Below are 24,806 nucleotides of genomic sequence, written 5' to 3'. Positions count from 1 at the left end.
TAACTTTTTATGCCACTTCATATCGCATTAATGACATACATTATAATGCTTGCCATTGTGGTCAAAGGATTCGCCAATTGGCGTAAGGTACTTGCCGATTATTACCCAGCGTGCGCCAGGCGTACAGGAAAGGAATGGTATAGACGTCAGTGCATCAAGCTACACATTGACCGATCTTAGATATTAAACAAAAAACCCTTTACCGCCCTAGGGTGTATGATCAAAATACCGCCTAGTTTATCATATAAGTATGACTTAAAAACTGTTACGGCCATATGGGGTGCAAATATTATTGTATTATAATATTATGGAAGAATGGCATAAGTGGAGTTATGTCAAATATGTTTATTGCTCCATTAGATACAGAAAAATATAACAGACAGCCTCTCCAATTTGATTGATTTGCATTTTTTTGTTTAATTATTTTTTTGTTTATAGTTTAATCATATATCCACCTGTATAATTAGTACTTTTTACCTGAATACGGGATTCTCCTAGTTTAGGTATATGTGTTATGTTTTACATTGATTCGCATAGTTAGTCTTTAGTTATTCCTTTGTACGATAAGTTATTCAATAAACAATTTTATTTTTTATTTATTTTAATTCTTGTAACTCTATCTATAATATTAGTAGATAGATTTACAGGAATTGGACAGGATGTGAGTTCTGTATCTCTTCTTCTTCATGTGCCATCTTCTCTCTTGAAGGTCGGCGATCATGATGACAATCTGAACTTTGAATACTATTGAATCACTGGCGCAAATTTCTAAGCCAGGCTATTCTCCTTCTTCCTACACCTCCCTTTCCTTGTACTTTCTGTATCTAATGAAGCAATAATCGTACCATTTTGACGTAACTCCACTTATGCTATTCTTCCATGAGGGGTGCGATATTGTAGTATCCAGCGACCACAGACCACATCCAGCGACTAACTAAGCGAGAAATTGATATTTGTCAAATAACACATTAGAATGTACTGTCAGCTTCGAAGCTTGGACTTTAGAAAATACATATGATTTATTTCATGCAATTTCTAATATGTTGTCTGCATTTCGTGTGAAATAAGCGCTTTTGACGTATGATAACGTGTGGCTTTATTAAACTAAAATTACGAACATTTATTCATCTACTTATTTATTTACATTACACGTCAAATCCATTGAACTATAAGTTATATGCAAATTTATACGAGATTTCCTAAGGTAATGTAATGCATAGGTTGTGTAATATTGGACTGTTGCCTCGGAAGTGTTAGAGGCGGTGAATAAGCAAGTGGATTTCTCCAATTCCAATTTCACTGCCCCATTTCTAGTTGCGTTCTGGCTAGGTGCCTACTTTATCAAATGGTATTGGAATTCGATACGGTACTTGAATATATACAGGGTGTCTCACAGTTATGCGACTTAAAGAATTTTAACCGACTTAAAAAAAAGGAGGAGGTTCTCAATGCGACTGTACCTATTTTTATTTGTGTGTATGTAACGCATAACTCCGGCTTGTGAACCGATTTTGATGATTATTTTTTTGTTGGAAAGAGGGTACCTCGGTACTGGTCCCGTTTACATTTGCAGAAAATATTCCACCTCTGAGGGTGGCAAACTACGGGGTGAATGACTTTTGAGGTCGGTATTTTTAGTATTCTGTACAGAGATCATAAATATTGTAGATAGTGTAATGTAGCGAATGGTAGCAGTCGCAAAAAAATATTTAAGCATATTTTATTATAGCCCTTTCAGCACTTTTTTTAAATATATTATAATACCAAGTAACGGAACGGAATACGTCGTGCGCCTGGTGGTACGCGACACACTATCTGGCACTGCCACCGCGCCCGTCACCCTGAAGCATAAGTTGGTAAGTCTCATGTACGCGTAATTTAACCAGCGCCTTTACTCTTCAAACGGGAATGCAGTAACGTACTGCTTGGCGGCAGAAATAGATAAGGTGGCAGTACTTCCCTGGACGAACTCCACTGCTACTAAACGTGCCTAACGTTTAACATAATACATAACGTTTAACGTTCGATTTTTACTTGTTTTTCGCTTTTTTCTGTGTTTCGTTCGTACATTGACTTTCTTGATTGTAACAAACTGCAAGTACACATCAGTACAGGTTTTTTTACCCACATTTGGTCGGCTCAATTCCCAAGAGAGGCAAGTAACTTTTTAAAACTCTTTGACTGCAGCATTATTTACTTTTAAAAATGAAATAATGTCTCCATGAAGCAAAATCCATCTAATGTTTAAAGTACATTCCCTACTAGCTGTGGGACATCCCGTATTTGTTATACAGAGTGTTCAATCGTTTTATTAACTGTAGACAAAATTTCAATTTTGTCGTTTATATCAGTAAGATACAAAATTATCCTATGCTTTCAGTTACCTGGGATCAGCATAAGCGTTCCTGATGTTAATATGGGTCTTGGTTTGCGCTGCCAGGCCTGCCACGCCGACACCGAAAGGTATCCTAATTTCCTGCGTGCGCGCTACTTGCAGGGCGTCGTTTAGTTCTGAAAAAATGATGATTATGTTATCAGCAAATTTGACAATTAGTCTAAAAACCGTGGTATTTAATGCAGAACACTAAAAGTAAGAGAGTCTAACAATTTTTGGAAAAAAACTGGAGGAACAATGTCAATTAGCCCTTTCCGTAAAGTATATTTTTATGACTATATGAATCCAGTGAAATAAAAATAACTGTGTGTGTGTGACGTTAATATTCGAACTGAAAAATCCTCATCTTGCGGATGAGGCATTTTTTATAAATTAACTATCCGCATCTCCGCCGAGCATTAACCTGCGTACGCAAGTGTTTACATGGTGGCGTTATTGGTGGTCACGAGCTATCGAAGGTATTTTTTTTTCTTATAGCGTCACCACTGCCTATAAAAAAACATTCTGTATGTCCAATTCACTGTCTTACAAAAATGTGGCTGGCACAATCATAGACTATACCTTGTTCTATTACAAGAAGAAAGTAACTAACTTGCCAGGATGTTCTTAATAAAGACAAATGTTTACCGGTTTCGATGTTTATTTTTAGAAGGTCCTATTGAAATACGCCAGGTAAAAACATTTTTGAGTATTCCTGAAGTAAACTGAAGGGACAAAAGGGAAGTTTAGTTCGTAACTGTTATTTGAGTTGAGTCGATAAACGATGGGAGTTAGGAAAGATTAATAACACGTACAATTTTAATACTGGTTCAGATTTGTGAAATTTGGATATAAAACATCGGGTAACACCGGTATCGTGTTATTTTTCCGACGGTTTAAATTTCTATTGAAATGTAAGAGTGGGGAACACACTAATCGGGTGTTCGGGCCCGTTTTGAAGATACGTGTTTTAGACTAGATTTTACTTCAGTGTGACTAGCGAATAATAATTTTGATGATAAATAAAGTTAAACGCTTAAACTAACTAAAGTTGCTTTCATTAAAATTTTATGACAGAAAGGCGTTAACAATAGCAATTTTAAATAGAAAACTACCGTAAGATGTATTAACTGAACTAAAGAATAAGTCACATATTTAAGACGAATTTTTCCCTCAACAAGCATCAAACCAGTCCGTGGTCCTTAATCGTGAGATTCCGCGGCTGTGACTCGACTGAAACAGCGTGCCAAGTCCTGACAGCTCGGTAATTTCTCTCATTCCCATTAGTTCTATTGAGTATTTGTATTATAATAGAACTACTGGGACTTTTTGTCCTTTTTGTCCCAGTGTTCTAATCAGTACGGGTGCGAGCGCAGGCGGCAGGCGGCGGTGAACAACTACCCTCGTTTCCTTCATTCTTATTAAAAATGTCACTTTCTAAAGTTGTGGATGACCACATTAACCACTGACATAGTGGAAAACGGTGTTAGGTACTACGTTATTGCAATCCTGCGTATGACTTTAATAAAAATGAAGCAAACGAGGGTGGTTGCTCACAGCCGCTTGCGCCTGCAGCCGTATTGAGTGACCGTGCTGTCAGGGCTTTGGCGTGCAATATCCGTCGAGTCGCCGCCGCGGAATCTCATGATTAAGGACCACAGACTAGTTCGAAACATGTCGAGCAAAAATTCAATTTAAGTACGTGAGTTATCCATTAGTCTAGTTAACAATAATGTATGTTTATTCGATTTTTCTGGAACTGCCGGAAACAGGTGATTGGCTTTTCATAATCCAGCAAAACCATCAAATTCAACAAATGGGATTGCGAAGAGGCAAGATCACGAGTTTGAAGAGCAGCGTAAAACTGAACTCGATCACTTTCATTCAAAATCGAAAATCCCTACAATATACTAGCCCACTAAATCTGAATAATGAAACCAAACGCTCACTACGAGGAAAAAGGAACCTAAGCACGCGCTCAGAGAGGTGAAAATAGCGTTGCCCGTCGTGTGCAGTCGTGCGGAACTAAATGCTGGGGACAACCCCAGTACAAGCCTTGTACAAACAAGGATTGTAATGTAAATGAAAGACTTGTCTGAGCGCTTGCATTGTCGGCGATATACTCAGCGGTGGGCACTAATCGCGTAACTTCGACCAAGTGACGAAGCCCTGTCATTAGTCATCTGGTCATCTTTGAGCGCACCAGCGCCACCAACTAGGAGTCCAAATGGTCGCCATGAACATGGTCGGATAGATAGAAAAATTTAATTGAGGATAGAATTGGCTATAGACAATAATAACATGTTTTATGCCTATTTTTATTAATGGTTATAATAAAGCGGTCCTTTGTCTATGAACGAATCGATAAATAAATGTGCCAGGAATTAATCAATGACTTGGCTACAAAATATAAAATACCTTGTACTATGAATGTCAGAGTAAAGTTTTTTTTGCACTACCCGTAATTCTTTGACCATAACATATTTAGTTGAAATGAAGTTTCGTATATTGGTGTAACAGGAAATCGAACGTTCCTGATTAGAGAGCTCAGACTGCTACCCTCTTAAGGGCTGCATCCTTTTTTTAAATTAATAGTTGTATTTTTTACACTTTTCTGTTTTTCTTTGCTACTACTATTCAGCCTATTCAAAGTTGCTTTAACGCCCCAAAACTTTTAACATGGTGTTTGAATAAAAAATAAATAAACTTTTGTTGAAAGTTTTCTTACAATTTCTATTGAATTTTTTTTATATAAAACTAGACCTTATGGAAGCATAACATGTTAAGTTTGTTCCTTGTTCTGCCACTTGGTGGCGCTCTTTTTTTCTAATGTCATCTGCCGTAAGATGGGTTAGAATAAGATTCTAAATTTTCCAGAACTTCCCAGGAGCTTTGGAAGCATTTAGAATTGTAAATATTTATAATTTTGAAATTTATAGTTTTGGTAATATGTTTCTTTTAGTTCAGTTACAAGGTTTATTTTTTCGTTTGGAAACACTTTTTAATTAAATACTAACACTTAAATAGTTTTTCCTTACGTAATTTTTTATGTTTTTATTTTATTAAAAGTTATTAGAATTAATAGCTTTGTTGCTAAAACCAATAAATTAAAAATTAAAACATCCGCAGTTTACTAGAGTGATTAATTATTTCTATAATTTGTGTTTACTATTACAAATCCAAGTACATTTTTCACAGATTGACCTAGATCAGTTGTTCCAGTAGTATTGTGTGAATTTTGGTACAAAGTTAAAGCTAAGAGGAATCTTGCAAGGCAAGAGTGAATAGGCACTATTTCATTATTTAGGTGTGCATGGCCCATCGTCAACTTCATCGTCACTTTCCATCAGGTGAGATGGAAGTCAAATGCGCTATTAGTTTTTAACCGACTTCAAAATCAGAGGAGGTCCTCAATTCGACTGCTTGTTTTTTTTAATATCTATGTTACGCGATAACTCATCAGGCATTTGTGAACGCATTTTAATGATTCTTTTTTGTCGGAAAGAGGGCACTTCAGTAGTGGTCCCATTTAAATTTGAAGAAAATATTCCACCTCCAAGGGTGGCAAACTAGAGGAAGAATGGCTTTTGAGGTTGGTTTTTTTAGTACTCTGTACAGATTAAATTTAAAAAAAAAACATGATGAGAGTCCATGTATATTGAAAATTAATCCGCACTTATATTATACAGCATTGTACAATCAACAGTACGGAAACTTGCAAACCGTCATTACCATATGGCATAATATTTAGCCCCAAAAGAAAAATTGTGCTTCTTTTTTGAGTTCCTGTTTTTAATCAGACGAAATCCACTGGCGTTACAACACTATACATATACAGGGCTCGTATCGAAATGTGTAGACTGAAACTCTCAATTACTTGTTGTTTACTGTCCCAATAGTGTCCCAATGTAATACGCTTAGTTACCTACCAACGAATCGGGGTCGTCTTAGTGTTACGTGTACCACTGGCGTTCTGCCAGTCCTGTGACGTCATTGATAAAAACTAATAATTTATCACGCACTTTGAAAGTTTTATATTTTAATGCGCCTTCCACTAAGTAAACCCCTAGATTTTCGCAAAAAGCCGCAATGGGTATTCCGTTACATTTCATGCTGATCTCTATTTATTGCCCAGACGTGTCGATGAGTTCTTTGAAGGTCAGAAAACCTATGACGATGAATATTTTAGCAAAATAACTAAAGTCTTTTCGATTTTACTAATTTATGTTTACTTTGTTGACAACATTAAATAAGGACTTTATGGAGTATCCAGCGCTATTAAGCTCAGTGTATTATATCTTTACATCATCGTCAACCCATTTGTAAGTCCCATTGCTGTGCATGGCTCTCCTCTCAGGCGTAGGTTTAGGCATATGGGTAAAAATTTTATACGTTTTCCGAGGATTGTGAACCTTCTTCGACGTTCAAGTTTCATCAAGATATTTCCTTCAAAGTAAAGCTCATGGTAAATTTCAAATTAAAGGATCCCTTCAATTTTGGGCCCAATTGTGTACCTCGGTACAACTGATGTCAAAAAAATTCTTAAATTATATAGGAAAGTATCCATTAACTGAAATCTTTTTAACTTTAATAGAAATTGCTGAAAAATTTAGCCGACTTTATTAGATAGTAGTCTTAATAATACAGTAATGGACTCGTAATTAATCAATTACAAAAAGTAGTTGATATTATTTAAAACCATTACACCTATTTTTTGAATAATCCCGCTAGCTAAATACATACCATTTGAAACATAGGCATTGCCATGTATAATTATTGTGTTGCCAGTCATTTGTATGTTCGAATGATCATTTTGAGTGGTTAAGTGATTAATAATTTCCATTTAATTTTTTAAGGAATTCTCCGTAATTTTTTATTCAAAAATATGTGATAGTTCTTGAGGTACATCTTTGGGCACGTAAATTCCGAGAAACTCAGAGGTGTGAACTCAGATTCGAACCCTCGGCTTGTGCTTGAGAGGCCGTAGGCCTAAGCATTAGGCTATCACGGTTTCATCCTTACAATTTTGTAAGGATAAAACCGGCAACATTTGGCAACAATGGCAACATTTGGTCTTTACAAACGTTTGTTTCGAATACGTAATTGGATTAAGTTTATCGAGATCGTTCCATTCCCCCTTTATCTACCCGTGCTTTCAGCTAACTCAGCAGCTATCAAAATGTACTTAACGTAGTTATTTTTATTAAAATCATGTTGCATGGACGGTTTTTTCGTAATACCATGTGACGAGACGAACAAGTCGTGCACCTGGAGGTAAACGATAGGCTTATCCACAACAGTTGCAGTGCCACCCAGAACTTCAAATCGCAAAGATCTTACATGCAATGACACTGCACCCATCACCTTGTGACATAAGTTGACAAGTCCTATGTGCTTGTAACTTCACCAGCACCCCTTACCCGTCCAAAGTGGATCGCAGTTGCTTACATTACTGCTTGGCGGCAAAAATAAGTAAGGTGGCAGTAGGGGAGAACGGGGCTGAACGTTCCGATTTTCAAATAGTTTGCAGTTTTATACTGAAAATGAAGGATTTGATTTTCAACATGTGGAAATGTTGAACAAATGTTTATCGCTTTTTGTAATAGTATAGTCACTTCTACTAATATCTCAATAATATTTTTCATAGAGGCAAATTTTTGACAAATTTCGGAGCGGAACATTCAGCCCCGCTTTGGGGCGCGTTGTTCTTTCTTTGAGGCAAATTGTTCCGCCTTTATTATGCCAGAATAACAAAGATTTTCTATAATAAAACCACCTATTTTATAACTGTACGCATGTACTGTTTATATTATGCACAACTAACTTAAAAAAAAACAACTACATTCTTATTCATCAATAATATTATTCATCGCTCATTTCTTCATCTGAATCACAGTAGAGACACACATAAGCGACTTTATCATCTTGTCTAAATATTTGACGTGAGCCCGTTTGTAGTTTGGCATCCTGAAAACAAAGAAAAATGGTCATAAAAATTTTAAGTATGATTGCAGGTCAATTGGGGAAGTTGTTCCTAGGAATAACCAGCCCCTCGAGAGAGGAACTTATAGCCCCAAATTACGTTTTTATACGAAGACTGACGTACCGGCGAAGTAATAGAATCAATCAAAAAAATACTCAAACAATAAGATTCCTTACTAATGTCACTACAGTTTAGAAAAGTTATGTATGAATCGGCCCATATTATACAAAGACAGACCAAAAAATTTAAACAAGAAAATATTTACTTACGTGATATTTTGACAGCTCCAATTACATAGCCACACCCATAGCCACACGTCGTCGCCGGAGTTACTGAAATGGCTGCCGGCAAGACGCATCACCTGACGCTTTAACGACGCGCTTCACATGTATTGCTACATATTTTCCTTGCAAAGTTATTGCTGTGAGAATATCTTACCCCGGGAACTACCAGCCCCGGTCTCTCCTACTTCCCTGCACAAACTCTTTCACAAGTAGCTCTACTGCTACTAAATTTTAACTGTCATTAGGCATTTATTCCAGACTAATTTATTTTCGGTTTAGGACTTTCCCTCTTGAGCACGAACAAAGTTGATTGTTGAACATCATGAAACGGCTCGCCATCCACTGCAAGCAACTTAGTACGCTGAAATAATAGCGTTCTGATGAACGCAACGTCCTTGTGTCATCGCCCTAAGATTGCATACATATTCAGCTAGAATAAAAATATCAAATACAGCGTTTAGTGAGCAGAGGGACGATATGGCACATTATTTACAAAGGTAGGGATTTCTGAGAATGATTTTGACTTTACAAAGGCGCTGCTTAGTCAAGTAACGGAATATTCTTGATTGCTGAATCTTCTTCGCTCCGCTTTGACAGACGAGCTTCAATCTATGTTTAGTGTTCTGCTCAAAGCCTATATACAGTAGTAATGACGTGCCAGACAAATATAGATACATAGGCAAACTTAGATTTGAAGTACTGCCACCTTATCTATTTCTGCCGCCAAGCAGTAATGTCAGCATTACTGTGTTCCGGTTTTTAAGGGTAAGGGTGCTGGTGAAATTACAGGCACATGGGATTTGTCAACTTATGTCTCAGGGTGACGGGTGCAATGGCAGTGTACCTCACATCTTTGCGATTTAAAGATCTGAGTGGCACTGCAACTGTTATTGACAGGCGTGTAGTTTAGCATCAGGCGCACGAATTGTTCGTCCCGTCACTTAATATTATAAAAAAATAAAAGAACGATAGGAGAAGACGAAATAGGCTGTTGTCACAACACATTCGCAATGTACACACCGCAATGTATACAATGGATATTGTGAGAGAGCGGAACCTGTACGTTTTTAATCATGACCCACTCTAAGGAAACCCTGATGACCCGGATGTCAAACACATAGACAACCACAACTTACACTCAAACTCACTAGAGGCCATAGAAATGTTTCTCCTGGCCCGGGAATCGAATCCGCGTGCCAGTCTAGCATGGTAACCATTCGACCACGGAGGCAGTCACTCATGGAACAAAAGTTGTTTTTTATTATGTTAGTTATAGTTGTTAGCATTTTACAAACAACCCTATACCTACAACAAAAGAGTAAAGATGAAATCAAATAATATAATGTGTTTTTCGCTTACTTGGACAGGAGAACGTAACGACAGTCGTGTAATCATTAGATAACTTTTTGCTTTATTAACCCTCGTATTTCCAGAACCGCCAGTCAAATTTAATATCAAATATTACCGTCATAAGACTCGATTTCATTCTTAATAAATCTAAAAACAAACACTAGAACTCCATTTCCAAAGATCAACATTGTGTATCGGATTGCGGTTCCGTCTTACGGCCTGATAACTTGTGGAATGAGGAAAGTTTAATATTTTCACTAAAGGCCTTGCCACGAGGTCATGTTTACCTGAGGAGATAGATAGTACACCTAGCACAGTGTAGCGTATATCATTAAGTAATTGATTTGATCAAATTTACTCGCGGTGAAGCTCGACCATTAGACGGGCCGTAACATAGTTTAGTCTTTTTTATATATAATAATATTCTTTATTTATCTTCAAACATGGTTTCATAAATAATACCGACTGGAGCCTCCTTTTAAGCATTAAGCGTGCGTGCGTACATGTGTGAGTGCGTGTATGTGGTGTGTGGAAACCCTGAGCCGCGGATGCCATGGACACATACATAGACAACCACAAATTGTGCCCAAACTCACGAGAGAAATAAATGTAGGCCATACAAACCGGTAGGCAAAACAAATACCGACCAGGAGCAAGCGAAGCATTGAAGGCATACACTCAAATTGCACAATTTTCTCAATCTATATGCATGACATTTTAAATTAGCTTCATAAATACAATTTTTTTATGATATCTAGTGACGAAACGATCAAGTTGTGCGTCTGGCGGTAAGCGGCATGCTCGTACGTAACAGTTGCAGTGCCACAGAGCTGTAAATCACTCGCGTCCGTCACCTGAGAGATAAATTGACAAGTCCTTACTCTTCAAAACCGAAACGCAGTAATGCTCACATTATTGCTTGGCGGCAAAAATAGGTAACGTGGCAGTACTTCCCTGGGCGAACTCCTTTACGAGGAGCTCTACTGCTACAATTCTACTGATCGTCATAAAGTCCACATCTGAATTTCAACCTATCATCTGTCAAGTTACCACATAGTTTCCACTATGTTAAGTCTATGGGAAAAAATGCGTGTGTGTACGGAAACGGAAAAAGGAACAATAAGAAAAAAAAGAAAATCTGCTGCGCAACGGTAGGGCATTAACATTGTGTCTTGTTGGTCTATCAGTTTTAAGTAGGATGAGATAAACACAGGGTTAAATGGCTCTTGCGGCGTTTGCGTCTTTTCTGACAACTGTTGCTTTCGTTTGGCAGACCTCTGGTAGAGATCGTATATCAGTCACTACATCTTCTTGTGCTTGAGAAAAAAGAAAAGGAACAGACAAAGGAAAGAAAAAAAATGGAAAAGAAGGGAGAAACAAAACAAAAATACATAATGACATAATAAAAAATTACATTATTATATGTAATATAAATCCGTTGGTATATTTTATTCTTACTATAAGTTGACAACATTGACAACGATAACTAATTTTGTTCATTAAAACTGATTTGTTATTATAGGTCACCTGTTTTCCTTTCATCTACCATTTACCATTAGTGAGGTGAAAAGTTGTGTTGCGCTCGGCAGCAAAGTTGTTTTGCGTCTCGTGACTTGAAACCGTCGCTACGCTCACGATTCTATTTTTGAAATCTTACATCCCTTCGCTTGCTCAGGTTTCAATATAAGTACTCGCGTTAAACAACAACTTTGCAGCCTTGCATAACAAATTACTTTTTTCTCGCAATGGAAGTAAAAAGTAAAGCTTTTTACCTCAAGACTAAAAGCCAATATAAACCTTCGGATAGACACCCGAGCTTTATATACCCGAGGTATGTATTGGTTCGTTTAGGTCACTCGATAAAAAAAAACTATTTTAATACTGTTTAAATAAGTGATTTAAGTCATAAAAGTCATTATATTCCTGAAACTGGAAAGAGCAGCCTCGAATCCATAAAATGCTAAAAAATTGTATATATAGTAAATACCTGCTAAATCGAAAGTACTGTAAAGACGAAATTGGTACTCAAAGTCAATTAGATCAAGGTCAGTAAAACCTGAAAATAATGGACTCGGGAAACAATTACAAAATTAGAACGCTATAGAAAGTTTATATAGGTTGTTCTATTTTTAGTATTGTTTGTCGCGCGCCCTCGGAAATTCAGTAGGCGGTTAAACAAAGATGATGCATTGGTACAGGGTGCGACTTAATTCGCTGGTCACTTAGCGGAACTACGGCGAAAACAAGTGACGTCGTCATGGCGAAATAAAGGTTTAAGCTACAAATGATAGTTTTTGATACCTATTATTAATTTATTATTCTAATCCTAAGTGACGAACAAGTCGTGCACTTGGTGGAAAGCGACATGTTTCTCCATAACAGTTAGAGTGCCACTCAGAGCTTTAAAATGCAAAGACCTGAGATCTGATATTTCTGCCGCTGTGCCCGTCACCCTGAGACATAAGACAAACAGATTGAGAGACTGAGAGGCTGAGACACACCCATACCCTTCAAAACCGGAACCTCACATTACAGCTTGGCGGCTGAAATAGGTAATGTGGCAGACTTTTCTGGACGAGCTCTTTCACAAGGAGCTCCACTGCTACTAAATAAGACAGGACAAGAAGGATGACAAGCTATAGTTTCATTTAAATATAATGTTTTTATATTAATCTCAGGCTTTCGTGATTGCATCAAATTGGAAATGAAATCATTTTTTTATAGTCAGCCGTGACCATGAGACGTGTGAAGGGTCTGAAAAGTTGGTTTCTTTGAAAAAACAAGTATACGCGATTTAGATACAAAAGAAGTCTCATTTTCAACCGACTTCAAAAAAAAGGAGGAGGTTATACGTTCGGCTGTATGTACCCATATTTTATGTATGTTTTCAGACTTTTCCGTCAATTGTCGACCGATTTTGAAAATTCTTTTTGTTTGAAAGTGTGCACTCTCGTGGCGGTCCCATTGTCACCAAGTCGGAATCTGATGAGGGGATGAATCGAAGTCGAGGAAAATTCTCAAATTTTATGGGCGTGACAGTGTTCATACCGATTTCTCCATCAATTATGGACTGATTTTGAAAATTCTTTTTTTTGTTTGAAACGGTTTACTCTCGAGGTGGTTCCTGGGGGTCTACTCTCGATCTCCGTTCGACATCCGTCCATAACAATTACTGCCCCCTGCTTCCGATGCTGGCCCGGGTTCGTTTCAACTATCACAAATTTAAAAAATATTTTCCGCAAATGAAAAGTCGACTTTTCACTTGACACAATTACATGAAATCAACAAGTTACCGTCACCATGATAACCAGAAAAAAATTATAAAATGTGCAAAGGACTCCTTAACAGTCTTATTGTCACCAAGAAGTCAGAATCTGATGAGGGGATCTCATGGAAATCGAAAAAAGCCGATAAGCAAACTTTTGAGGTCGGTTTTCTTTTTTCAATGTATAAGTTACAATTATCAATATAATGTTTTTGTAAGTACTCTACACATACTGTACGCCTACGCGATTCGCTAAGTATATCTCTTTGTACTCAATTTTGCAATCATAAAAGCTCTTTAATTACAAGAGCGTAACTTGGAAGCAGGCAATTTGAGCCGTCACAACAACGCTTGAACAGTTATAAACTGAACAAAGCAGTTGCCAGCGCCGGAATTTGCTTTAATTTGATTTAAATTTATTAATCCATGGCCACATAAATTTGATCTCTGACAGTTTATTAGACTCAGAGATTCTTTGGTGGTGATAGCTTATATAAACTATACTTTTATTTTTAACTTTGTTGAATGTCACAATGTTTTACTATCACGATATTCAATTAATTTTGTGAAATTACTCCACTAGTTTGTTACAGTTATTAATACAAAGATCGAACAGTTATAATAAATTCCTTCGATCTGACTGGATTCGAACCAAACTGTGCCAGACGCTATGCCAACTAAGTCACACAGCTAGCGCGGCGCCGGTGTATCTTTCGCATACTTCTATGTGCTTGTAGCAGATCTTTGTTTTTTTTGCTAAGCGAACTCCGTGCGGCGGCCGCCCGGGGTTAGCGCGATGAAATTCGTGTCGAATAAATGCGCTCTAAGGCTACCACGACTTGTACAGTTTACAAAAAAGAAGCATAAAAAATAACCAAAATGAAAAATATGTCGATAAGAAAATTAAAAACTTAACGTGAAAGTAAACAATAAATAAATTAATTAATATAAGCAATGTGATGTTGACTTTAGAAGTTTTGCTGCATTCCCGCGCTCCGGGAAAAAAAATCGAGACTCGCTTCGAGTGGTCTCGAAAACTCCGGAGAAACAAGACTTCTGAGTCTATTTTAAACGTTGGTTTCCATACTAGGCTTTACATTTAGACAGTTGGCTTAGTAGATTATTTAAATACAGTTTAATTAAGTGACTTAAGTTTCATCAGTCTCGATATTCCCGCGAATGAATTACATTAGCAAAATCTTCGAGACCGACATTCCTGGGATGATAGCCCTAATTGCTACTATGAAAAGGCCGCGACTCAGCCAGTCTGGAGACCGACGCGACGCAGACCCTCGGTCGCATCCTTATCGGGTCTAAACAAGTTAGTTATGGTCAATAGCTAAATAAATTAATATTTTAGTGCTTATACAATAATAACACAAAACATGTACGAATACGCACCCACGCGTATAAGAATAAAAGCGAGTCTTTTTTTCTTGTCAAGTCAATGACAAAAACCAATAAAATAACAAATCGATGTTCAATTTTTTATTCTAATAAGCAGGCCCCTCTATACCCCTAGTCTTTAGTATGTCTTCGCGGGTGCAGTTAGTCGAACACAGTGGGCACGAGAACTAGGTGTCTACTCTCGTCCTCTTACACATATCTACTGTCATGTAGCGACAAAAATAATGGATGAAGATGACCAAAATGGTCATAAAAGTCACGATGAATCTTGTCACAGCCACAAAAATGAATGTGAATATGTAGGATGAACTGTGAGTAACATGATAACACTACATTTTTGCCCTGACCTCAGAAAATTTTCGACTCAGAGAAAATTTTGAAAGAATTGTCCGAGAGAAACCATAAAACGTAACTTCACAGAAACATTTATCCACATCCACCAACTGTCAGACCAACTCCGTTAAGGGTGGAAGTTCACAATGAATGACAACCACTTTAGAAGGGCGTTTTATAATTGACGACGAGGCTTCTTTAAGGAGTTGTCAGCCGCTCCTGAAGTGGAAAAAAAATGAATGGACGAACGGCTTATTTAAAGAGTTGTCTGCCGCTGCATGAGTATAAAGACTAAGAGGGGTAGACCTCAAAGTAAAGAGTACGAGCGTTAGGGCCCGAAGCTAAGGTTAAGAGAAAACCCTGAGGGGTAGACCTCAAAGCAGAGTATGAGGTGTAGACCTCATAAAATATTTGTGCTCAAAAACACGAACTAAGAGAAAAAGAAAATAATGTAATGATTGCTATATTAATGAATGATATTTAAAAGTTACCTCAAAGTTTTTGTAAAAGAAATTTAAAATTGTATGTAAAGTCTTTGGTAGTAGTATGAATATGATAAAGTGAATGAACCTAATATCTTTGCCAGACTTTTAGACAGTTACTGACCAATGAACACTAGTTAAAGTGTTTTTTTAGAATTCAGAGATGAACGAACAAAAGGGGTTCAAGAAAAAAGTTGGGCACCTAACTGTCGTGTAGCGACAAAAATAATTGATGAAAATGACCTAAATGGTGATAAAAGTGACGATGAAGCGTTGCCCACAGCCACAAAAATGAATGTGAATATCTAGGATGAACTGTGACTAACATGATAACACTACACTACTGATACAATTACTGTCAAATAAGTACACTCGACTAAATCAAAAGACAATGTTCAAGGATGAAGCTTCAGTCGCATCATGCATCTCTTAATTTGGTCAAGTATTACATATTTGGTAGTAATTGTTTCAGATGGACGTCAGACGGAGACCTGAAATAGACCCACAGGAGAAACACGTTTTGTGTGCGGGATCCGCAAACATAATGGTTTTGAGTCGTGTGGGGTTATATAACCCCATTTGTTTGTGATACAAAATCGGTTATCATAAAGAATCCATTTTCTATCACAGTATTCAGTGCCCTGGGGACCAGCCCAAACACTTCTACAAGTTGTGTACACGGAAAACAATTTACTTCCCGGGGTAGCAGTCGAAAACGAGTTCCCTGACTTTGTAGATTCCCGTTCCCTACTGTACTACCGTAAAGGAATAACAAATGAGCTTCCAGCAAGTTGGCAGAATATGAATAGCATTGATGCACATTTTAATTAAACAAAAGTTATTTTAAAAACATTCTTTTTTATTTGAATTCTGCTGTACAGAGCAGTAATTTCACAATTTAAGATTAGTTAAATTCATGTTTAGAATAGTCATTAGGACCTTTATTATATGTTAATACTTGTTAATAAGTGACATTTTAGTGCATAATAACAGACACTGTAGTCCGACTAGTATTATTATATGTAATATGCAATGAAGTTTGGATCTAATCGATGTAACTGCATCTCGACTATAACCAACTGCATGCGGAATGCACTTAAAGATGCATTTAGCGTGCAGGCGTACTCACTGCATTCGCCTTTAAACTGAGTTCTGTTTATTCGTTTATTATGACCGGCCACTGTACATACCAAGTGTACTGAATGTGGTAAATCTAAGTTTAATCCTCTTCTAACATATATGCATATGAATAAACTGCCTCTGTGGCCTAACGGTTATCACTGCCACGCAAAAGTCCCAGGTTCGATTCCCGGGCCGGGAGAAATATTTGTATGGCCTACAATCATTTCTCTCGTCAGTTTGGGTGTAATTTGTGGTTGTCTATGTATGTGTCCATGGCAGCCGTGACACAGGGTATCCCCAGTGCGGGGCCATGTTGAGTGTGTGCGTTATTATTATTATCATTATTATCATTTTATTATATACATTGAGTATATAACCAGAAATAGAGACGAAATAAGGGCCATCCATTCCTGGTAACTCATCAGGCAAATGGGCATTATATTACTTTTAAACATCAACTCTCGTTTGTGCTGAAATCACAAATTAGAAAGCTGAAATAATACAGCGCCAACAACTGCCACGTGTGTACGTCTCCGTACATTCCAAAAAATAATCAGAATCACATTTCATCGGTAATAAAATATTAAATATGGAATTTTTCAATATTCGTCATTATAGCAAAGCTCAAATTAAACAGGTCGATTTGACCAGTTTGGAACAGTTGACGACACTCGTCATTTGTTTCGAATTCGGGCTGGCCAATCGGAGCGTAGTTGTCACTGTAAAGATTTGGCAGAGAAGTTTTCAAACAAATTAATAACATTTCGTCTCTATTTCTGGTTATATACTCGATGTATATAATAAGTTCATTTTTACGGTTCCAAAGAACTATTATACCGCCCTCTTTATCACAAACTAACGTAATCGACATTTTTATCAAAATTGAGTTCTTAACATATCGATGGCTTTATCGGGGTGGCGTATCTCAAAATCAGTCTACTTTAAGTTGTCACATGTTTACTCTAACCAATAAAAAGCTTAATGCATTTTTCACATAAAAATTTAGCACATTCTAAATGCAGCAAATGGGCTATCGTCATGTACGGCCGTGAAACGTAAACCTTAACCGTGCCGGGTGCACGACTCTTTCGTTTGCTTGCGTGACTCGCTTCGCACATACGCAAAGATCTGTCGTGTTTGCGCGTACGCGAGCGAAAAACGCAAGTAAAAGACTCGTAAACGAAGACACTGCAAGACGCCTGCAGGCATTTGAGATGTGGTGCTCCCGTCGCATGTTACGTTTTGGTTGGACATAGAGGTTCACGAACAAAACCGTGCTTCAGCGCGATCATACGTCCCAGAAAATGATGCCATCTATAAAAAGGCGCAAATAGAGTACTTCGTCATGTGATCAGGAACGATGGATACACGCTGCTACAGCTGATAGGTAAAGTGCAGAGAAAGAGACGCGTTGGGCAAAAGAAGAAATCGTGACTGCGGAACATCTCGGAGCAGATTGCCTCCGTCGAACAGTTGTTCCGGTTGGCTGCTGATAGAGACAATACAGGAAGCTGACAGCCAATCTTTAGGATTGAAGAGGCTAGAGTGCCTCAGAGTGGCTAGAGTGAGAAGAAGAAATGCAGCACATTAATAAAACACATATTTTAAACTCTTTTGGTTTCTTTTTAAAAAATATCAAGTGACGGGACGAACAAGTCGTGCGCCCGATGGTAAGCTACACGCCTGTCCATAACAGTTGCAGTGCGACTCAGAACTTTACATCGCAAAAATCTGAGGGGCACTGCCTCTGCGCCCGTCACCCTAAGGGCGCGTTCCCACTATGTAGTTACGGCAGATTGTCGTGCAGTTTACAGTGTCGTGGCTTGTATATTTAAATGAAGTTGTTCACATATAGCACGACACGATTAACTGTCGTTCACGATTTTTTATCGTTACAACGACAAACTGTCGTCACAGTGGGAACAGCTAGAACAACAGTCGTCAGATGATAAAAACGTGACGACAGATTGTCGCAGCTCCTATTGTCGTCACGTTTTATTTATCGCTGTCCGCACGTATTCTGCTCCCTGCCCTCCCCTCTCGTACCCCGTGACCTCTGCTCGCCTTGCAGTAGCGTATGAATTGTCGTCACGATCTAGTGGGAACAGCTAGTCTCGACAGTCGTTCAACGATAATAAAACGTGACGACATAGTGGAAACGCACCCTAAGACATAATTTGACTCGTCTCATGAGCCTGTAATTTCAGATTTACAACTCCCTATAAGCCGTTTTTTGTATCTTATTTAATTTCAGTTTTATTGTTAAGCAAAGTTACCGTTGACATTTTTGAAAGAAAAAAAAACTAAGTGCCAAAATAATCTATCACGTCCACCCATCTATTACGTATCTGGACATAATTTCAGGAAACATTAAGATTTTGTAAGTCCTTCTGCATAAACTTGTCATAGACCATTTGATACCGGCCGCGATGTAACAGTTTTGGTTTGCTCTAAATATTTCCAGGATTAGTGAAATCCATCTAATCTGATACTAAAACAGTTGTGAGGGAAATGTAATTAATTTTCAATAGAACTTCTAAAGAAAACTGTTTACTGCTGAAGTTTGTCTTCTCGAGGCACTCATGATTCAAATGTTGTGAATCGGCAATGAAAATTGTATTTGGTTTCAATTTTACATTATATAATTTCGTTGGTTCGTCGTTAATATAATTTAGTTGGATGAACTCTTTGAGCTATTCAGTAATGAAGCAATCTCGACGACCTCGAGTCGACGACCAACGGTTTATTCTGTGGGAGCTGGATGAAGAGGTCCCGGGTTCGATTCCCGGTAGGACCAAATTGGGAAATGAACTTCTCTAAACTGGTTCCGGTCAGGGTGCTCTAGGGAGTGCCGCAGAGTGAATACCGTTGCTCTGGTACTCATAGTACAGGGAAATCTCAAGTTTGAAACCGGACAATTGGAGTGGTTTTCTGGAATATTATTTTTATTAATCGGAGTTTACGATTTAATTTGAACTCTATGTAACTAACAATAACTGCCTCTGTGGCCGAACGGTTACCATACCGGACTGTCACGCAGAGGTCCCCGGGTTCGATTCCCGGGCCGGGAGAAATATTTGTATGGCCTACATTTATTTCTCTCGTGAGTTTGGGTGTAATTTGTGGTTGTCTATGTGTGTGTCCATGGCACCCGCGACACAAGGTTTCCCTAGTGTGGGGCTATGTTGAGTGTGTGCGTTATTATTATTATTATTAATAAAAAAACGTCAAAGTTTCACCTGTAAAATACTATACTAGACTACGCGTTTTATTACAAATGTCAACTCCAGGTGTTATATAAGTATATTCACAGACCACATTATATTCCTTCACTCTCCATTCAAAACCTCTCTGGAATGTCTTCCGAACTTCATCAGAAGGTCTCCTAGTTTATTCTCTTTCAAAAAGAATGTCTATAAGCATCTTTTAAATTGTTTGTCACAGCGATAATCATCATTATCATCTTCTGTTATTGTATGTATCATATAAATATGTATATAGGTATTATGTATATAGATATGTATATATTAGGTTTGTTGGTTATATATATGATTACATATTTATTACATTTCTGTTATTAATACAATATTAATTTAATATTTCATTTAATTTGCCGCATTCGTGAATTTCGTTTTCCTCAAAGATTGACTGGCAGAGAATGCTATTAGCGTTAAGTCGGCCTTTTGTACCATTATGTGTTGTGTCAATAACGTTTAATAAATAAATGAATTATCAGTAATAAACAAAAAAGTTGTAACTTTTATTAAAATAAAACCGACCGCAAAAGTTCGTGGAATTACATCTATTCGCCAAATTATATTGAAATCGGTTACCGGAAAAGTCGCGTAACCGGATTCATCCCCTAGTTTGCTACCCTTAGAGGTGGAATATTTTCTATTAATTTTTAAATTTAAATGGGACCAATACGGAAGTACCCTCTTTCGAACAAAAAAGAATCATTAAAATCGGTTTACAAATGCCGCGTTTAGTTAGTTACTTTTACTTAATTATCGCGTAACATATAGGTATACAAAAAAAATACAATCGAATTGAGAACCTCCTCCTTTTTTTGAAGTCGGTTAACAAACATCTACAAAACTTTACTTTACAGGATCATTGTACGTCACTTAAGGTAGTCACCATACATATCGACATTGCCTTGACCTGGTCAGAAAAATCTTTATGTCCATGTAATAATAGCGAAAATGACATTGTGCGCGTCGTGTCGGATGTCCGAGAGGAAGCGAAACGCCTTTTCGTTCTTACTGCATGGACTAAAACTTTTTCTAACTGTCTTAAAGCGATTCCTTGTTATTAATGTGGTGAGTCCCTAAATCAACAATAAGGGAGATTATCAAAAAGCAATAATAAAACACCATATAAAATAATGCCAATGAGACATTGAAACGGCAATCAACGAACAGTTTTCAATACTTAATTTTATAATAACATCCGCTTAAAGATTTCATAGAGGTCTATCAGACCTTTATTGAAGAACAATGTGTCATCAAACAATCGTTAAAAGATCCTTACTTGAATAAAGACCACACGCAATAAATCATATTAACTATAATGCACTGTTGTTAGACTATATAAGCGAGCTCCTTGTGAAAGAGTTCGTCTAGGGTAGTACTGCCACCATACCTATTTCTGCCGCCAAATAGCGAGCAGCGTTCCATTTTTGTAGGATATAGGTGCTGTGAAACTTGAATATGGAACTGGTCAACTGGGTGACGGGCACAGTAGCAGTACCCACAGGTCTTTGCGATTCAAAGCTGTGAGGGGCACTGCGATTGTTATGGATAGGCATGTCGTTTACCACCAGGCGGACGACTTGCCGTCACTTCTTGTCATCACTTTATATATAAAAGAATATATAATATATCGTGAAAAAATATACTCAGTAACACTTAACCAACCTACCAACGGAAACGGTAATGAAAATTGAAAGACGTCCTTAATGTGACGGGTATTATCCGTCAAGACACCTGACTTAAACACGTCTTTTATTTTCATATGAAATTTTTTGTTGTTTGTACCTATGGATGAGTAAAAGAGGATTGTTAGTTGATGTCATGTTTTCAAAACAGTAGCTAATAAAAAATTTTGTTTTTATTATATTATATTATATTATATTGTCGAATAAGACCTCGCATGTACCATTTACAGAAAGGTTGAATAACGTCCATTATGTGTGTGATATCTTTCAAAGCATTGCAGATATCAGACTTATATACGTCCTCAATTTTTGTATATAAAGGTGATGAAAAAAAATAAGATTCTTGAAGAAGGTGAAATAGGGGATGAAAGTTTGTATGGAGAACCAATCAAACTATGGAAACTAATACAGTACAGTAGGCTACTCCGACTACTCATTTTACGAAGACGAAGTCGCGAGCACCAGCTGTAATAATAACAATAACAGTGTCATATAAAATTTGAGGACGTTTATAAATCTCCTATCTGCAATGATATCTGGAATGCTTTGAGGGATATCAGTCACATTAACGACGTCATTCAAGTTTGATCACTTTTGAAGAATTTTGGTATAAAGATAAATATCTATCTCTGTACCAAATTTTCAGGTTCATAGGTTTACGCGTGAAATCGTAACAGACAAGAGTAATAACTTTCGCATTTATAACATTACTTTGGATTACTGAATAACAAAGGGATTGTCACCTAAAATCGGCTTTTAACAGAATAGTATTTGATTAAGTAATATTAAAAACTTAGTCGTAATTAATTAACGAGAATGGTATTATTGGGTGCTACTATTTCAAAGCTTACGCTAGTAGAGAAGTTAATTAGAATTTTCCAATTAGTGTATAAGCATTTCTAATTAAGAGCTGCCGACAAAACATTGGTCAGTGTATAAAAGGTTTCTAATTGAATAGATGGCACTTTTTAGGCGTATTGTAATTAGTGAATTGTAAAAACAAAACATGCGTAATGAAAAAAGAAACAACACCGCCATAACATAAAGAATTTTAATTTTTTTTATTTAATGGTTCTGATATTATAAGTTGTTCAAATTGGTGATGATTACCACAATGTGGGAACTGGTTTGTAGAACTATAGAATATTAGAAACAGAATATATGCACATAAGCAATAAGTTTAAAAATTATTTAAAAAACAAAAATCCGACTGCAAAAATAATTAGCTGGAAAGATAAAAAAATATTCCCCCACTCACTATTTTGATTATTTTTATAGCCTATGACACTCCCGCAATCAAGATGAATCTAACAACACCACATATATTAAAACCATTAAGCCGTTAAGGTGTACAGTCGGGTAACTTCCGCAGTCGGGTAAAACCAACTGTAAACATAAGATGTCGCGTTCACATAGTCGATCTTTTCAGTACTAAATTATTTGTTATAATAAGCGCCTCACACACGCACATTTACACAGTTTTCAATGTAGGCCTTTTCCCCTTTATTTTCGACGATCACGGGTCGTAGAGTCCACTCACAACTTTGGGTTGAAAGAACCGTGACGCGACTTTAATAGCAACTTACCCGTATCTCTGGTCACATCGAAAAGTTTGGCTTGGAGGTATCTATTTGGAGGAACGCCTTTGGCCAGAAACAAGCTTCCTCGGTCAGCTGCCGTCAGCAGACACACGTTCACCAGGATCTGAAAACAACGAGAGTAAATTCAATATTTATTTATTTTAAGATAGAGTAGAGTAGACTAGTGGATCACTAGATGATACAGCGTAATGCCATAGTATAATAAGATGAGTATGTAACTCAATACCTACTCATCCTGCGCAGCGTAGGGTTGGCACATTATTATTTTAGTTGAACGTACAGGTTGCCAATTTGAAAAAAATAAGCTATTCTCGCTATTCATCACAGTATTCTCGTGCTAAGTAGAAACAACCTGAGTCAAATGTAGGACATACATATTTATATTTTTATATCACCATCGCGTACCTATTAGTATCATGAAATAGGAATTAAATGAAAATTATACATTTGACGCAGAATATTATTTTATGCAATCGTTGCGTAATGAGAGTTCTTAAAGGCGAATAACCTAGGTACGAGATTTTAAGACCTAATTACTATGTAATGATTGCATACAATAGTTTTTGTACGAGTAAATATAATAATTAAACAGAACCAATATTTAATGTATATTTTGTTAACAATCATGACGACAAACGCAATTTGAGTTTTAATAAATTTTAACCCATACATTAGGGTAGGCAAAGGTTCCACCATACAGCCTCTTCATATATTTAGACGAAAGCCAAACAAACGCTACGAAACAAAATATCAAATAGATAGATTAGAACTGGCCAAACACCGCATATATTTTAACTAATAATTTTTTTTATAAAGAATTATGGCCCGAGTGCAAGACTTTCAGGCCAATTTAACCAATTAGGAGGCAGTAAAGCGTTTGAGTAGCGTCATAATTGATATTTTAATTAGCAAAAATACGACGTTCTTCTTTTTTGAAACTCATTATAGTACTGTGCACAGAAGTTTAATGAAATTTTTCAGCTCAGCGGTGTGTACCACAGACAATAGGATTTTGATTCAGAACTAAAACGAGCGCCCTAATATGGCCTTAATGATATGGTTTATGAAATTATAATTGACAGATAGTACAAGAGTAGAAAAAAAAATATTTTAAACACTGAGCGCACACGCTTATGCGAATGTGTGCATTCATTTAAGTCGCGCTACTAAGTTTGTTTGTAACACTCCTTGTCTTACTGTCGTACTATATTACTAATACGACGCATAAAGAACAGACGCATAAGTCCTTTCGGATTCGATACGAGCTGGCCAGGTTATACTCATACCTCTGTATAATCGTTTTGATCTTACTTCCCGATTGCATCATTAGTGAATCTTTGGGGAATTTATTGCTCCCCTAACAAACAATAAAACGGCCTCATGAACTTTGTGAATTATAATTATAATTATTTTGTTTCGAGGTTTTTACAGGATTGTATCAAATCGAGCAAACAATTTGCAATCGCTGACATGACAATATTATGTAATAAAAACTGTCAAACATTTACGGCGAGTGTGACACTCTCCATGGCGACTCTCGTCCAAAGAGACTGCCACAGCCAGCCGGTGATAATAGGCGGCGTCTAAAGCCGTCACAAATCCACGTAATCACGTTTAGGAAACTATTAAGCCCATTTGATCTTTAACTAATAAGTTCTTATTTAAA

General features: G+C 37.1%; 1 protein-coding gene across 3 annotated transcripts in view; it reads right to left on the bottom strand.

Annotated features, from left to right (window-relative positions):
• Positions 1-24,806, bottom strand: part of LOC113232498 (cGMP-specific 3',5'-cyclic phosphodiesterase-like) — a 190,105-nt gene that overhangs the window by 17,032 nt on the left and 148,267 nt on the right. For all 3 annotated transcript variants that reach the window (XM_026467246.1, XM_026467248.1, XM_026467247.1), the window contains exons 4-5: positions 23,126-23,243; positions 2,385-2,511 (exon numbers count right to left, since the gene is read on the bottom strand). In XM_026467246.1, the coding sequence (XP_026323031.1) occupies positions 2,385-2,511; positions 23,126-23,243 (245 nt within the window). The remainder of the gene's footprint in view (positions 1-2,384; positions 2,512-23,125; positions 23,244-24,806) is intronic.

This window comes from Hyposmocoma kahamanoa, unplaced genomic scaffold, assembly GCF_003589595.1.
Source record: "Hyposmocoma kahamanoa isolate Upper Pololo Valley unplaced genomic scaffold, ASM358959v1 76, whole genome shotgun sequence".
Classification (NCBI taxonomy): domain Eukaryota; kingdom Metazoa; phylum Arthropoda; class Insecta; order Lepidoptera; family Cosmopterigidae; genus Hyposmocoma; species Hyposmocoma kahamanoa.
The sequence above is the reverse complement of the archived record's forward strand: the minus strand, read 5'-3'. Positions and strand labels throughout refer to the sequence as shown.